At 30.1% G+C, this 14,829-nt stretch overlaps 1 protein-coding gene across 1 annotated transcript in view; it reads left to right on the top strand.

Moving 5' to 3' along the window:
* The window catches only part of LOC136980488 (thrombospondin type-1 domain-containing protein 7B-like), a 63,971-nt gene extending 50,936 nt beyond the window's left edge, over window positions 1-13,035 (top strand). The window contains exons 26-27 of the mRNA XM_067276613.1: window positions 12,002-12,092; window positions 12,149-13,035. Of these exons, the coding sequence (XP_067132714.1) occupies window positions 12,002-12,092; window positions 12,149-12,218 (161 nt within the window). The 3' untranslated portion in view covers window positions 12,219-13,035. The remainder of the gene's footprint in view (window positions 1-12,001; window positions 12,093-12,148) is intronic.
* The last annotated feature ends 1,794 nt before the right edge of the window (window positions 13,036-14,829 follow it).

Genomic DNA, 14,829 nt, shown 5'->3' with positions numbered 1-14,829 from the left:
TGTTAGATATATGAAAGTCGAGAACAGACATGGAAAGCTTAAGGACAGGAGGCCCCGATTAACTATATACGAACTTCTGAGCTAGGCCGGAAGTCATGTGATTTCAATTTAAAAAATTTCACCAGAAACGAGTTACAGCATGGCTATTGTTATCGGGAAAAGTATTATGTGCAGGGGCATGATACTACTAAAGTCATAATCTATATTTTAAAAAATTAAATAAATTAAAAATATGATTAAAAACTTCTCCCGGAAAAAACCATTATATAATAATTACTTTATATTATTAATTGTTTAAGATTTTTGACATTTTATTAAAGATTTTTAATAAAGTGTCATAACAGATGGCACCACACACACAATTTTAACTTTATTGCCGGGAAAGTTACGCAACTCGTTGCTGGATCTTCTAATGATTAAATATAGTAAGGCTTAAATATAGTAACGCTTCTAGTGCTAAAATTATATTAAGAAATTAATCGAAATAGATTAATGTATAAAAATTTAAATGTAAATTAATTGACTAATTTAAAAACGTTATTAAACAATTATATTCAATACGTTATAGTTCACAATTACACACTTGCTATACAATAGTGAACACATAATAGCACGTAGAAGTTATTCTATACTAATAGACAAAAAAGGACAATATTTTTCACACAAAATTGTAGATTTAAAGAAAATATATAGTAATTTTTAGTGGAATCCTGTGTAGATCGGACACTGTTTCAAGCGAACAAAGTTTGCGGTCTCGAGGATGATTTTTTAACTCAGATTTCCCCAGGAATTTTTCGGGTGGGAGTGATCTGACCCGGACATGTCAGACTCCATTCTCATCACTTGACCGTCTGTTGTAGACTTGGGCGAATCCATGATGATATGATTTTGAAAAGGTTCTCTTGGTGCCCAAGGAGGAAAGAATGAAAATGAAAAATCCCAAGTTTCACTGTAATAGATCTTTCAATATGGTGAGAAGATCTGCTTTTACAATGATAATTATTATGCTTTTTCTGTTATGAATTTTTCTTATTTTTTAAATTAACATCATCTTTCTATTACGGATATAACGTTGTACTTTTTTTGCAATATTTACAATTATCTCTTAAATCCTTTATCTTCCTATACTTATCGCCCTGTTTGTGTCAATATACTTAACCCACAAATTTGCTGCACTTTTCGATCTATTTCGATATTATAGAATAATCGAAGAGTTTCTTAACTATAATAAACCAAACCAATTTTGAATTAATTTTGAAATAATAGATCATCGAAAATTGAAGGAAGTTTCATTCTTATAATCTTACAATTGTTTTTCTCGTGTCCTACAATTTAGAAAGGATCTCAACGTTAATCTGGATTTTCATTTAAGTTCTTATTTATGGTACTTGGAACATAAAAGACAGAGGTGATTAATTTTATGTTGACCGGGTTTTTAAACGTTAAAAGTAACGTTACTTTATAACACTAGACTGTGCCAGTTTACATTACATTAAGCTGTTGTTTTTTAGGGAATAGGCTTTCGAAAAACCACTTTCTCGACGAAATCTCTTCTCGGTGAGATGCATTTAAAAATATAAAAATAAAAAATAAAAGCAATTACTGTATTGAGTTGTGAAGAAAAAAAAATTTTGTTAGAAAAATTATCGCAGGATAACAATTAAAATATATTATTTTTTTTTATAACATCCTATAATATAATATAGTCTGTAAATATATTACAACCCAATAAAATTATCTTAACTTATATTTTTATTCGAAATAAATGTTTAGACAATATTACTTTATCAATTTTATTCTGTATTTTGTCACTCTGACACAACATAATAAAGAAAATTAAATAAAGAATATAAAACTATAATAATTTAAGCCACACTTCAAACCAATTTGTCAAGATTAATAGCAGAAAGTTTCCTTAGAATTAAGCAAATGCAAATTACAATTATTTGCATCAGTTTTGACTACAATACGTGACTTAAGCAGCATAATTTGAATCTTTTCTAAAGAGAAATTCGAAACTTTCATTTCGTTATGTACTAGTGAAAAGAATTCCGCTTCGATTGTTAATATTTGCGTCTGATTTTCCAGGGGATTTGCTATTGTCAAGCTAACTTATAACTTCTAACAATGCCTATTTGTTACGTTAATATTGACTGGATCGACTAGATTACGTTGTAATCAGATAACAAATGTTTTATTTCTTTATCTAATTATATCGATCGTTCGATAAAGAAGTTTTTAAATCTTAGTTCTTAAAGTGTTTATATTCTAAGCGTGGTAACACTTGTGCTAATGGAGCCGCTCGTTCGATTTAATATTTTTACGTTTGTTTACAAGTTTCTTTTATTTGTTAAATTTGCAGAAAAACTAAATTTATTTTTGATCGACTAAATGCGGTAAATTCGTTTTATTCAGTATATTTCATCATCATTATTACTTCTCTAAAGTAAACATAAGTCTTTTCTAAGCCGATTATTTCGATAATATATAGTGAACCTCTGCCATTGTATACCAAGTCGAGTATCCTGGAAGAATGGCATGTATAATAGAAGTAGAGAAATAGGATATTTAAGTTTAGTCCTGTGTTGTTCGTTGCGGATCTCCATTTTGTTTTCAGTCAATCAATGTCACTTTTCTCGGAGTTGGGATAATGTCGTTCTTTGAACATGTTTCACCAGTTTATCCACTATTGTTGAATCTCATATACTATATGATTTTTTTTTCGGCTCATTGTTTCTCGGGTAATGTAATTTAATAAATCCTAGACGTCAGGAATTTGGTCTGCGCTGCCTCCAATTTCTAGCAATTTAATACTTCTATTTTTTATTTAATCATATGAAGCAATCGAAATAACGTTATTTATTCTTAATTTTTTGTATTTGAGAGCATATTTTTATAGAAATGTCTACCAATAGTGTTCTTGGTTAATCGTTACCTACGGTTCCAAAATGGCGGCTCGTCTCTGATTCCAGCAAATAGAAGAAAGGAAATAGGCAGTGAGGACGCAGGTTCTAACCTAAACCTATTCTAATAAATTACCATAATTATTACCAACAAAATTATTAGAATAGGTTAGGTTAGGTTAGAACGTGCGTCCCCACTGTTTCCTTTCTTCTAATCGCTGGAATTAGAGACGAGCCGCCATTTTGGAACCATAGGTAACATTAACCGTGTTCTTTATTCTATCATATTTCGTAGTTTTATACCTACTTCTGATTTACATGTTAAATACGTATAGACAATGTTGATTCAGTATATTTACTATTATGATATTATTACTTTCTGAGTAACATATTTATATTGAAAATAATTAAACTGAATATCTCAGCTGTTTTTAATTTTTAATTCTTTTTTATTGATTTTATATTTTTATCGTTTAAATAAAATTAAGATGAATACAATTGAACGTTAAGCGATAAAAAATAATCCAGATGTCGTGTGCTACAAACATAAAATAACAATTAGGGTAATGATTATCGATTTTTTCTTCCGTACAGTCGCTTTTTCTTCTTAAATGAAAATTTAATAATGAATTTCTACTCAAAAAATGTCAAATATAGTTACACTTTCTATCTTCTTATTATAATTATTTCAAACATATGTCAGTCATATTAACTTTTTAAATAATTAGCGTATGTATCACACTATTCGGTGGTGGGAAGAGCCGCAACAAGCACTGGACAGAAGCCTAAAAAACACCAAATTAAGTACACTTTCAATACAAAAAGTTATAAAGAAAGTTTCTGTGTAGTTTAAACTCATATCTCATTCGATTGTGTGAGAATTGAGTTAGAAAATCAATATCTGTATCGATTCTGTTTAATATTTTTAATTATATTAGACACGTGAAAAAGTAGAAGTTTATTTAATTACCTGTAAAAAATATTTTAACTTTTTCACTCGCTTGAAGCGAAATGAATGCTCGGCTTTCACTACAGTTTAGCATTCATTTTCTTGACGAGTATATCCATCAATGACAAAAAATGTGTTAAATGAAAAGGTTACAGTTTAAACTTAAATGCGACGATGACTGAACATTATTCACTAAATATGACATCAGTCTATAACTTTACAAATTTATTCTTAAACTCTAATTTACTGCTTCTTTAAGAAGAAAATTGTGTAAAGTGTAAAACTTTTATTCGCTGCCAACTTCTATTTGAATTGCTAATTTGGAAAAGATATTCACGTAAAGCGGAGATTTTTCTTCTTACCGATTCTGTGAGATTTCTTTAGTTATTTAATAATGTAAATTTACTTTTGTTTTCGAAAGGACTGTTTTAACAATACAAAATTTTTTAAAAAAAGCAATAATTAATTTAGATATGCACATTTTTTTAAATTTACAAATAAGTGCTTATCAACATTTTGTTCGTTTTAATTAAGAAATAGCGTTTTCTTAGCTTAAAGAGTCTAAATTGGCTCTCATTCGAATGATCTTTTAATCTAAATTCCTCAACAAGTTAACTTGATATCCCGTGCCCAATGTCAATATCAAATGTCTGAAAACACTATTAATAACACTAGTATATTTGACGATTCAGATGAAACTCCTGTGGATTTAGACCTAAATCTTTGGTATTTTGAATTGGTTAAAATAGGAATGATTTCGTCCACGTTCCTTTTACTCATACAAAAATATTGAAAAATATGCATAAAATTTTAAATATTATTTCCATTTTATTGAAAATTTCGAAGCAAACATACACTACTTGCACACTTTATATTATTCGATCGACACGTCTATTTATGATGTAAGATATGGCCGAACTTCTCATTCGAGCTACTATATTAGAACTAAAACTTTTTATTAAATAAAACGAAATATCGATAAATTTTATATTATTCTTTCCATAATATGCAGATGTAAAGGAGTACATATACATCTATATATTGGAGAAAAAGTGAATGCCGCAATCTCGTGTGAAGCATTTCAATACTTTCTCTCTGCGTTTAAATGTGTGCTCAAGATTTACGTTTAAAATATTGATTCAATTTCCATACAGTTAGGACGATTTAAACGATAATTCGATTATTTTATCCTCGTTAAAGAAGTACTTTTAGTTAAAAATCTGCGTTATTTCTGCAACTAATTGGGAATTAAATAGAACTGTATTAATGTTTTATCACCAACGACCAGATAAACGATGTTAAAGCACAGATATACCCGCTCGGAGACCCACAATCGAATTCGGGGGTCAAAAACACCCAAAATTTTTCAATAGATGATCGTTTTGGATATCTGTCAACCATTATGGACCTAGCCAAACCCAATTGTTGGGTTATCGAGAGTGTCTCTTATGTAAAGAGACTCTCTTGGTGCCCACAAAAATAATTGTTTACGATTACAAGAGTAAATTTAGAAATGAATATTCTCAAAACGAAAAAATAAGATAAAGTAGAATATATGCAACATCGAAATACTAAAACGCAAGATTAAAAGCGAAATTTCACTAAAATTTCGTAAATAAAACACGATTATTGATATTTGTGCTGTAGTACATCTGTGAATTGAAGACGTTCGATTACACGAAAATCTGATGCAAATTAAATTCAAAAAATATAGATGTAGTTTGTAAAATAAAAAGATATACTTGATTAAATTATCCGGGAAATAAAAATGTCGAGAAAGAATTGAAAGTGAAAACAGAATGAAAAGACACTGTAAATGAATACAAGACAATACAGAGTAAGGAGAGAAATTATTGAAAGCAGTCTGAAAGGATTTCAATTCTTAAAAGAAAAATAAAGAAAATTCAGAATGCACTTCGTAGATTCATTTTACATTTATATTTCTCGTAATTAAAATTACAACTGCATTTTATGTCATATTATTGTATAATGTACTGTTTTATACATACTTTTATACATTACGTAATAGTATATTGGTGTATCGTAATAATTTTGTACCGTTAACATTCGTGTTTATATAATTAAAACATTTAATGTGATCTGTGAACTATATAATATTAATATAATTTAGCTTGGAATTCAGTAGATAAGCATTGAAGTTTTGTAAAAATTCATAGGACAATTCAGTTGCACTTTCTCTTTTTTTTTCCGGTCGGTTACATTGATTATCTTCATCAAATCTGTTAATTTCGATTTCCTTTCAGTTATCTCATATATATTTGCATATCCGAATCCTCATAAACTCATACTTATTTCTTATTCCTTAGTATAAAGTTATTTAAAATGCAAGGATTTCGTGATATTACGAACTTATCATTAGTATCATCCCGTCTGTCACGTATTAAAAGACAAGATCACATTATGGAAGAAGAAGCAAGTCACGAATTACGTTTACGTTTGTTACATCATTTTGAAGCTCATTTAATGTATATTAGCCAAATTGCGCTTATCTTATATATAAAATTCTCGTGTCACAATGTTAGTTACCTTACTCCTCCGAAACGTATGCCAATTTCTTTCTTGCCATAGTGGTGTTCCTCCCTGCCATTCTGGCTATTGAACTTACCCGTGTTCAATATAAAAACACTTCTGAAAATAACTTCTCGAGTTGACATTCTTTCATTGATTGATTCCATTCTTTTCCCCCTGTTTACTTTAGTCATTAGAATGTCGATTCTTCTCCTTTACCTTGTATTTTCTAAATAAATAAAGTATCAAATATCAAAAGTAGAGTGTGAAATAAATAAATTTCTCATTAGTGATCCATTTCTTTCAACTTCTTTGACGCAAAACTAGAAAACGTACAACTGTATAGCGATTGAAATGTATTCAGAACGAAGCTGATATATTGAAACACCGTACACCTGCCATTTACATGGATATATAATATATTAGTTAGAGAATTGGGTAAAAGGAGCGTGGCACGTCGGTTCAATCGAACGAGAACAGATTCACTATAACTGATTTACTATCGGTCGTTTGTCATTTCTGTCACGTGTTCTCGTTTCTCAATTTATCCTTTTTAACCTGCCTGAACCGAATCACGGTTCGCCTTATATTTTTTAAACGTTAATTTTTCACTTCCGAGTGATTTGTTTCTTTCCACTACCGAGAATTTAATTATTCAATAGTTTATTAAGATTGATGGTGACTTTGAGGCTTGTTTACTTCCGTCCGTGGTTATAACGGCAGAAAATAAACAATCGATCTATTCGAAGGAACGTTTTAGTGTTCGTTTGAAGAATATTCTAATGAAGTCAAAAAGGGATGCCAGCTAGAAAGGGTGAATGTCGTCATTTGCATGAAGAATATGAATTTGATCAAATTCATAAAATCGGTGCTTTGTTTTTTGTTTCCGATGACCGAATTTAAAATTTCACACCATATTTTACTGTATAGAAAAAGAACTATTGCATATATAAAAAGATTTTAAAAAATTTCGAGCCTCGAAATATCTTTGCTTAGCAACATACTAGAACTTAAACACTATTGTACCGGAATATATATCAGAATGCATACCGAGACTCCATCGAAAGTCGACTATTGTAAATCGAGTATAAAAAGAACTAATGATAAAGCGATACTGTTCGTATCCACGCATAAACCTGTGTATAATGCTGTATTTCAATGGTCTAGAGCAGTGGGATCCGAACCGTGGCCGGCCAACATAGTTTGTGTATCACTTATAAATGATAGAAATAGGTCTATTTATTTTTGTAAATGAGATCAGGACTTTTGTACGAGTGATAACAGAGACTTTTATGGGATTAGAGAGAATAATCTTTAACAATCAATAATTGTAATAAATGGCATTTTTAATTCTTTCCTCCCTGTCCCAACGATTTTTCTCTCATAACCATTGTGTTAGGTATCCGGGTGATGAAGGACGGAGCCCGAATATCCGCGACAGATCGCTTATAAAAAGTTATTTATCCAGATTTGATTCAGAGTTCCCCAGAGCAATGGACTGATGCCTTATTCAGCTCAGCCATTCTAAGAGATTAATAGTTGCACGTGTTGATAATTAATTCTGATGTTTGTGAGATTCTCTTACAGCACTTGACGAGTATACTTGTATACTGTAAATAACTGAAGAAGCAATGAAGTAGAATAAACGATTATTCTTAAAAACATATAACTGTAATGCTGTTTTATATTATGCATTTTTATGTAAATTTAAATATTTTAAAATTTATATAAAAATAAATAAATTTTGCAGGACACACGGACCGGAAATTTCCTCTATTAAATTCGAAATGAGTTAAATCGACGTTGTACTGTACTTTTATTAGCTACTATACGCCGGAGAGAAGAAGTATTATTACTTTATATAATACAGTTATTTCACAGATTATTAATATATTTTGTATTCTTAAATATTTATCAGCATTACTAAGTTTTCGATTTCGTAAACATTATTACAAGAATCTCGTGGGATTACATTCTATTCATCACCGATAGACAGGCAACTAGATCAATAAGCATTTGAAGATTTTACGTATCCAAAAATCTATTTCATGTCGTATATATTATTACAGCTTTGTTCTAAAAATACTAAGAAATATATATAGTTTTTTCTATGATAAAGTTTTAGAAGTTAGAAACTTTACCTATTTAACAATGCAGTTTTGCTGTAACGTTATTTAAAATTTATTCCTGAATAAGATTTTTTTGCAGACAAAAGCAATCAAAACTCGAGAATGCTTTTTATAATAATTGACACGACTTAATATAATTCAGTTTTGAGATTTCTACAGCGTATAAATCGTTTATTATTACTTTTTAGAAGGTTGGAAACGACATTAAGTAAGAATTTATAAGGAAAACGGTCATTAAATATGCAAGATAAGATAGACTACTTGGAAATAAAATAACGGAGACTGATGTGTGAAGGTCGTTTATAGTCAAAAATTGGTAAAAGTTATATTTATCTTTGTATGAATTTAACACTTTTATTCGCCATATCTTTAAGAATACTCCTAGAAGATTTGCATTTTTTTACGTTTTATAAATAACAAAGAATCAATAGTAAGCAGCAGATGGGTTGCTTCGTTTCGCTGTAACTGCGCTAGATATGGACAATCCTATAGGGATCGTCTCTGTTTATCATTGATAATCGAAATCGGATCATCGTTTTTCATCTCTCATCTCTTGCGACTCCATTAGGGATATGATCCGCTCTTAATAGACAACAGTAAGACCGACCGTGTATTGACGAAGGAAAAAATCTAATCTTATTCAAGACATATAAGGTGTCACGGTTTTTAATTATTATTAAATATTTCTTCTAAAAAACAATGTAAGCTGTAATAATAGAGATGAGTTTTCCATAGTAGTTAAATTCTCTCAAAGCCTCTGTACGTTTTTTTGTATCAACTTCTATGTGTTTGTATCAACTTCTTTGTTTCAACATCTATGTGTGTTTGTATCAACTTCTTTGTTTCAACATCTATGTGTTTGTATCAACTTCTTTGTTTCAACTTCTATGTGTTTGTATCAACTTCTTTGTTTCAACTTCTATGTGTTTGTATCAACTTCTTTGTTTCAACATCTATGTGTTTGTATCAACTTCTTTGTTTCAACTTCTATGTGTATGTATCAACTTCTTTGTTTCAACATCTATGTGTTTGTATCAACTTCTTTGTATCAACTTCTATGTGTTTGTATCAACTTCTTTGTTTCAACATCTATGTGTTTGTATCAACTTCTTTGTATCAACTTCTTTGTATCAACTTCTATGTGTTTGTATCAACTTCTTTGTATCAACTTGTATGTGTTTGTATCAACTTCTTTGTTTCAACATCTATGTGTTTGTATCAACTTCTTTGTATCAACTTCTTTGTATCAACTTCTATGTGTTTGTATCAACTTCTTTGTTTCAACTTCTATGTGTATGTATCAACTTCTTTGTTTCAACATCTATGTGTTTGTATCAACTTCTTTGTTTCAACTTCTATGTGTATGTATCAACTTCTTTGTTTCAACATCTATGTGTTTGTATCAACTTCTTTGTTTCAACTTCTATGTGTATGTATCAACTTCTTTGTTTCAACATCTATGTGTTTGTATTAACTTCTTTGTATCAACTTCTATGTGTTTGTATTAACTTCTTTGTATTAACCTTTATGAATATAAAAAAAATGTTGCTACTGGAGCAGTTCGAGGTATTTAAACGGCTTTAGGTCAAACAGATTTAATAGATAATTTATCAACTTTTGAAGAATTGTTTTACCCAAATATTTTCTAATTAACTTATCGATTTATCATCATCATTAAAATTTTTAATTGAGGATTTCCAATGCAGAAATCGTGATTTTGACTGCAAATTCATTTTTCAAATGATATTTCTTATCCTTACTTTACGAATTAATAATTTAAGAAGAAAAATACATGTCGATTTATAAATATGAAACTCAGACTACAAAGTTTAGTCTTCGTTATAGTGATAATGTATTGTTCGAAAATAAAATTACGACTTTTCTAACAATAATTCAATTGCTCGATTCTAAAATATTTTTATTAATGGCTTTCTTGATGGAAAGATAAATCGCACGTTTAGCTAACGTTAATCTGTAAATATCGGGTTATTTTGATTACTGGAGACGGAAAGTTGGGTGTAGACGACCGAAATAAGAAATGGAACCATTGAAATTTTATTGAGAAAAGTCAGTTTATGCAGTTAAAAGCAAACTTTATCGTTTATTTGTCTAAAACCACGAAAATTCCAACAAAAATTCTTTATTGGAATTTATGACTTTTAGCGGTTTGTAAATGAACTTTTACGTCTTTTTTCGAGATAAACAAACCGTGAAGATCTATCATTTCGGTATAAATCCATCAGAATATCATTTATTTATTCTTCACGTGACAGATTCACTCCTTCATTCATCATTTCTTACATTTTGTTTTGCTATATTCTTCAGACTTTTTGACGCGGAAACTTTCCACGAGATTTTGTAAATAAATCGATTAAAAAAAAGAAAATCCGACCTGCAATTATTATAAAAATCATCGTAATTTATCGACAATTTGCAAAATCCATTTGGGATTTCTCTATTTGTAATAATTTCTTCGTAGTTTACAAGGGAAAGAAACATCATCTTGTCATTACAACGAAGCTATTGTTGCTTCTCCTCGTTGTTGGATATTTTTGGAAAGTGTTGAATCTGCATTTGACAAGAATATTTATTGTCGACTTTCCAAAAAAATAGTATATATTTTTTTCTTTTTTAAAAAAGTCATACTTTAAATTCTCCGAGAATTTAATGAATTTGCTGCGTTTACAAACTTTTCAACAGAATGGCCATTTTGAAAAATTCCTCCGACCTTCGACACCATTTCCAGGCGCATAAATTCGTTTTAATTTTAAAAATATTTTAAAAGTAATTTATCGAATTTCTTAATTAATGATATATAAAATTAAAGGTTTAAATTCTTTCCATTCGTTTTGTTTTATTATTTTACAATTAATATAACTGAAATCGAATTGTTTATGTACAGTACATTATATTTATCTAGAAAATTACTTTATATATTTTTTAGAAGTGAAGGTATATATATATATATATCAGTGGCGTAGCGAGGGGGGTGCAAGGAGGTGTATCATACACCGGGTGCCACTCGCAGAGGGGCGCCCAAATGGTCTCCAAGACAAACTATATGTGTTTCTGGAGGGGGGAGGGGCGCCAATAAAGTGTCGTGCCATGGGAGCCAGTTATGTTCGCTACGCCACTGATATATATATTTATATATCTTATTTTTAAGTAGAATTTATTTTAAAAAACAGAAATATTTTTTATACCCTTCTAAAAAATTGACTAGCTCTTAAAATTCGGAAACACGCAACTGCTTGGCTTAAGTTCGTGAGGAGAACTTTTCAATAATATGGATATTTTAGGAGAGTGACCGATCGAAACTTTAAAAATGTTATCTACAAATACGGTTTTTAAAAACTGCATAGATAAAGTGTATTTCAGTGCAAGAAAAATAGTCGCGGTAATGATTTTCGAAGAGAGATAAAGATGAATTATTCTGTGTAAAAAGTTGGTAAAATCGATCAATTTGTAACCCACTCCTTTTATTTTTCTAGATGATAACGAGTTCAGTTTTTGGATGTACGCAATGATATGTGCGGGATCCGCATTCGTGATATTCGTTGTCGTCACTCTTTATCTGATGTGGTAAGTATCTTCAGAGTTTAACAATCGATTTCCAACGCTAACTGAACCATTTTCAGCATCGAGAAGCCGAGCGCGAGACAACAGGAACCAACTCGAGGTCTACATATGAAGACTTACTACAGGTGACAAGAAGGGGCGCACCGCCGCTGCCAATCCGAACTCTTTCAAGAGCAGAGCACGTGAGAGCGGTGGGCGGTGTGGTCGGCGCTTGTTTCTACTTTTTATGTCGTACCTTCTAAACCTTCGATGTTGAATGTGCCTTGTTGTGTTTAGTGGAAGAATAAAGACCAAGTTTTAAGTTACTTATCTATCGGCCATCGACACCATATCTCGTTTACTGTATATATAATGTGTCTGCTAATTATTAAATATCGAACGAATTTATAATCAGATTTCACAAATTTCTATAAATAATTATGTAAATATTAATGTTTGGGTGTCTTTTCTTAAAGAGAGAGAGAGAGAAGAGAGAGAGATCGTCTTCCACTTTAAGAGAACCGAGAAAAAACAGAAAATATAAATTTATATATTATTAAAAAAAAAATCTTTCGATTGTAATCTTAAAGGCAGAAATATACTTTATAGGAGAAGTATCTGATATAATTTTAAAATATATTTGTATATAATTTATGTAATTTATCGTATTTCCATCCATAAGCCGTAACGTAGTGTGTGCCGTCCTCTCGCTTTCCTTTGCATTCTAATGTGCATATAAGCTTCGAATCTCTCCTAAATCTTAATAATATTGAAAAAAATTAGAGATTAACCATTTAGAAAATTAATAAAACTTGTGTATTACTACGAAAACATGTAAAATATTGTATAGTGTAGTTTCTTAACGATAAAATGAATGATCTATTAAAATTGAAAACAATCTTTTGGAGTGTTGTTAAATATATATATATACATAGTTAAAACTATTGTTCCACAATATTTTATGTTAATAAAGTTCCTATTAAATAATCAGATGAGATTCTAGTGATTTTATTTATTTTTATTTGAAATACCAAAGACGGAGCACGAGGAGCTTTCCAGCATCCGAGAGATCTGGAGGAGATGATGATGATGCAACTATCTTAATTAACATTTATTATTAGTATATAAATGTTTGGTTTTGTTATTTTCTTAATTAATATTTGTAGGTCGTCGGAGATTTTCTACTTTAAATTTATAATCACGCTCGTAAAATTTAATTTCGTCTCCCTATCCTTTATTCTCTTTCAAAATTAGTTAATGCTGCAAATTTCCGTGCGGGTAATTTACATAAAATAACGATTTCGTGAAATTTTCTCTCGAAATATCGGTTTACTTAATGTAAGGAAAGAAAAGAGGTCAAGGAGCCATTCTAAATACTTAAGATCGTCCCAGAGAATATAAAGAGATGGCATTAAATTATAGGTATAGCGTGCACAACTTCTAAAAGTTGATCTAGATATAAAGCTATTAGGGAGTTAGCTATAACTCGTACAGAATAAATATGAAGTCTAGCGAAAGATCATAACAGGAGAGAAATGGAGGACGAAAATCGATAGGCCAGTATCTTCTAAGAAGAGTAAAATAACTTTATATGTTTCGCTTTTCTGATAAGAAACTCTTTCAATGTTTCAAGTTTTACACGGAAAACAAAAAAAATTTATCGGAATTTTTATAAAATTTTTGAATCAAAATTGAAGATCTTTTTTCTTAAAGAAAAAAAAAGTTATTTTTTCCGATAAATACGGCGTACTCCGTAAATTATAGCAGTCGATAGAGAGAAGATAATAGGGAAACAAAACTCTTCAACAAATTTCATTCCAGATAACTCCTTCGTCCGATAAATAAAATCGAATAAAATATAAAACAAATGATTATTACAAATTTAAAATTTTGAATGAAAAGTGTAAAAGATGAGGAATGGAGTACAACCAATCGTTAAAAATCATAAGAAATTTTTAAAAATATAATTTTATCTTGATTCTGTGACAGGTTGTAACCACTAACCATATTTTGTACACGGGATCCGATCGATCGGTTTGTTCTTAACCGAAGATTTTAGTTATAGTATCGAGGAAGACGACAAAAATCTATTCTTAGAATAAAAGTAAAAAATCCTTTCGCGACGTGAGATGGAAAATTCAAAAGAAAACTTGGAAAAATACACGGAAATTCCTGATATTAGTTAACGAGTGATGAAAGTCCATTAAGGATCGAGAAAGATAAGCGCCAAGAGGGATCTATAATTAATAAGGAACACTTTGGGAGAGTTGTCTTTAACTCGGCAATAAGCACTAATTATGTTCTATTATGTGTGACAGTTAAATTATCTTGTTTGCTGTAATTATTTTGCGACCGCTGCCGGATAATGTCACTAAAATAAAACAATCGCGAGCTCTCCATTATCCAAGTAATTTATTTGTTATAACTATAGTCAAAGTTTGTACCACGTCGTGTTCTCTTTAAGCTAATCTAAATTAAATTATTATTTAACTCATACAACGTTCTAACGATAATTGACGAGTACACGTTATTGTTTTTTTCCCTTTAGTTTACTGCCATATCTATTAGACACTGAACGGAAACTTATCATGTTTAAATATATATATTTTTAGCTCTATTCTATCCACAAATTTGTGATATATAATGCGTTGAAAATAAGGATTTTTTAATTTAAAAAAGGGGGCACAAAGAAACCCCAAGGCCCCAGAACGTTCGATTTATTTTCCTACATATTTCCGACAATCATAAGCAAAGAATGCCT

Source organism: Centruroides vittatus, unplaced genomic scaffold (assembly GCF_030686945.1).
Source record: "Centruroides vittatus isolate TY-2023 unplaced genomic scaffold, ASM3068694v2 contig_7, whole genome shotgun sequence".
NCBI classification, from domain to species: Eukaryota; Metazoa; Arthropoda; class Arachnida; order Scorpiones; family Buthidae; genus Centruroides; species Centruroides vittatus.
The sequence above is the reverse complement of the archived record's forward strand: the minus strand, read 5'-3'. Positions and strand labels throughout refer to the sequence as shown.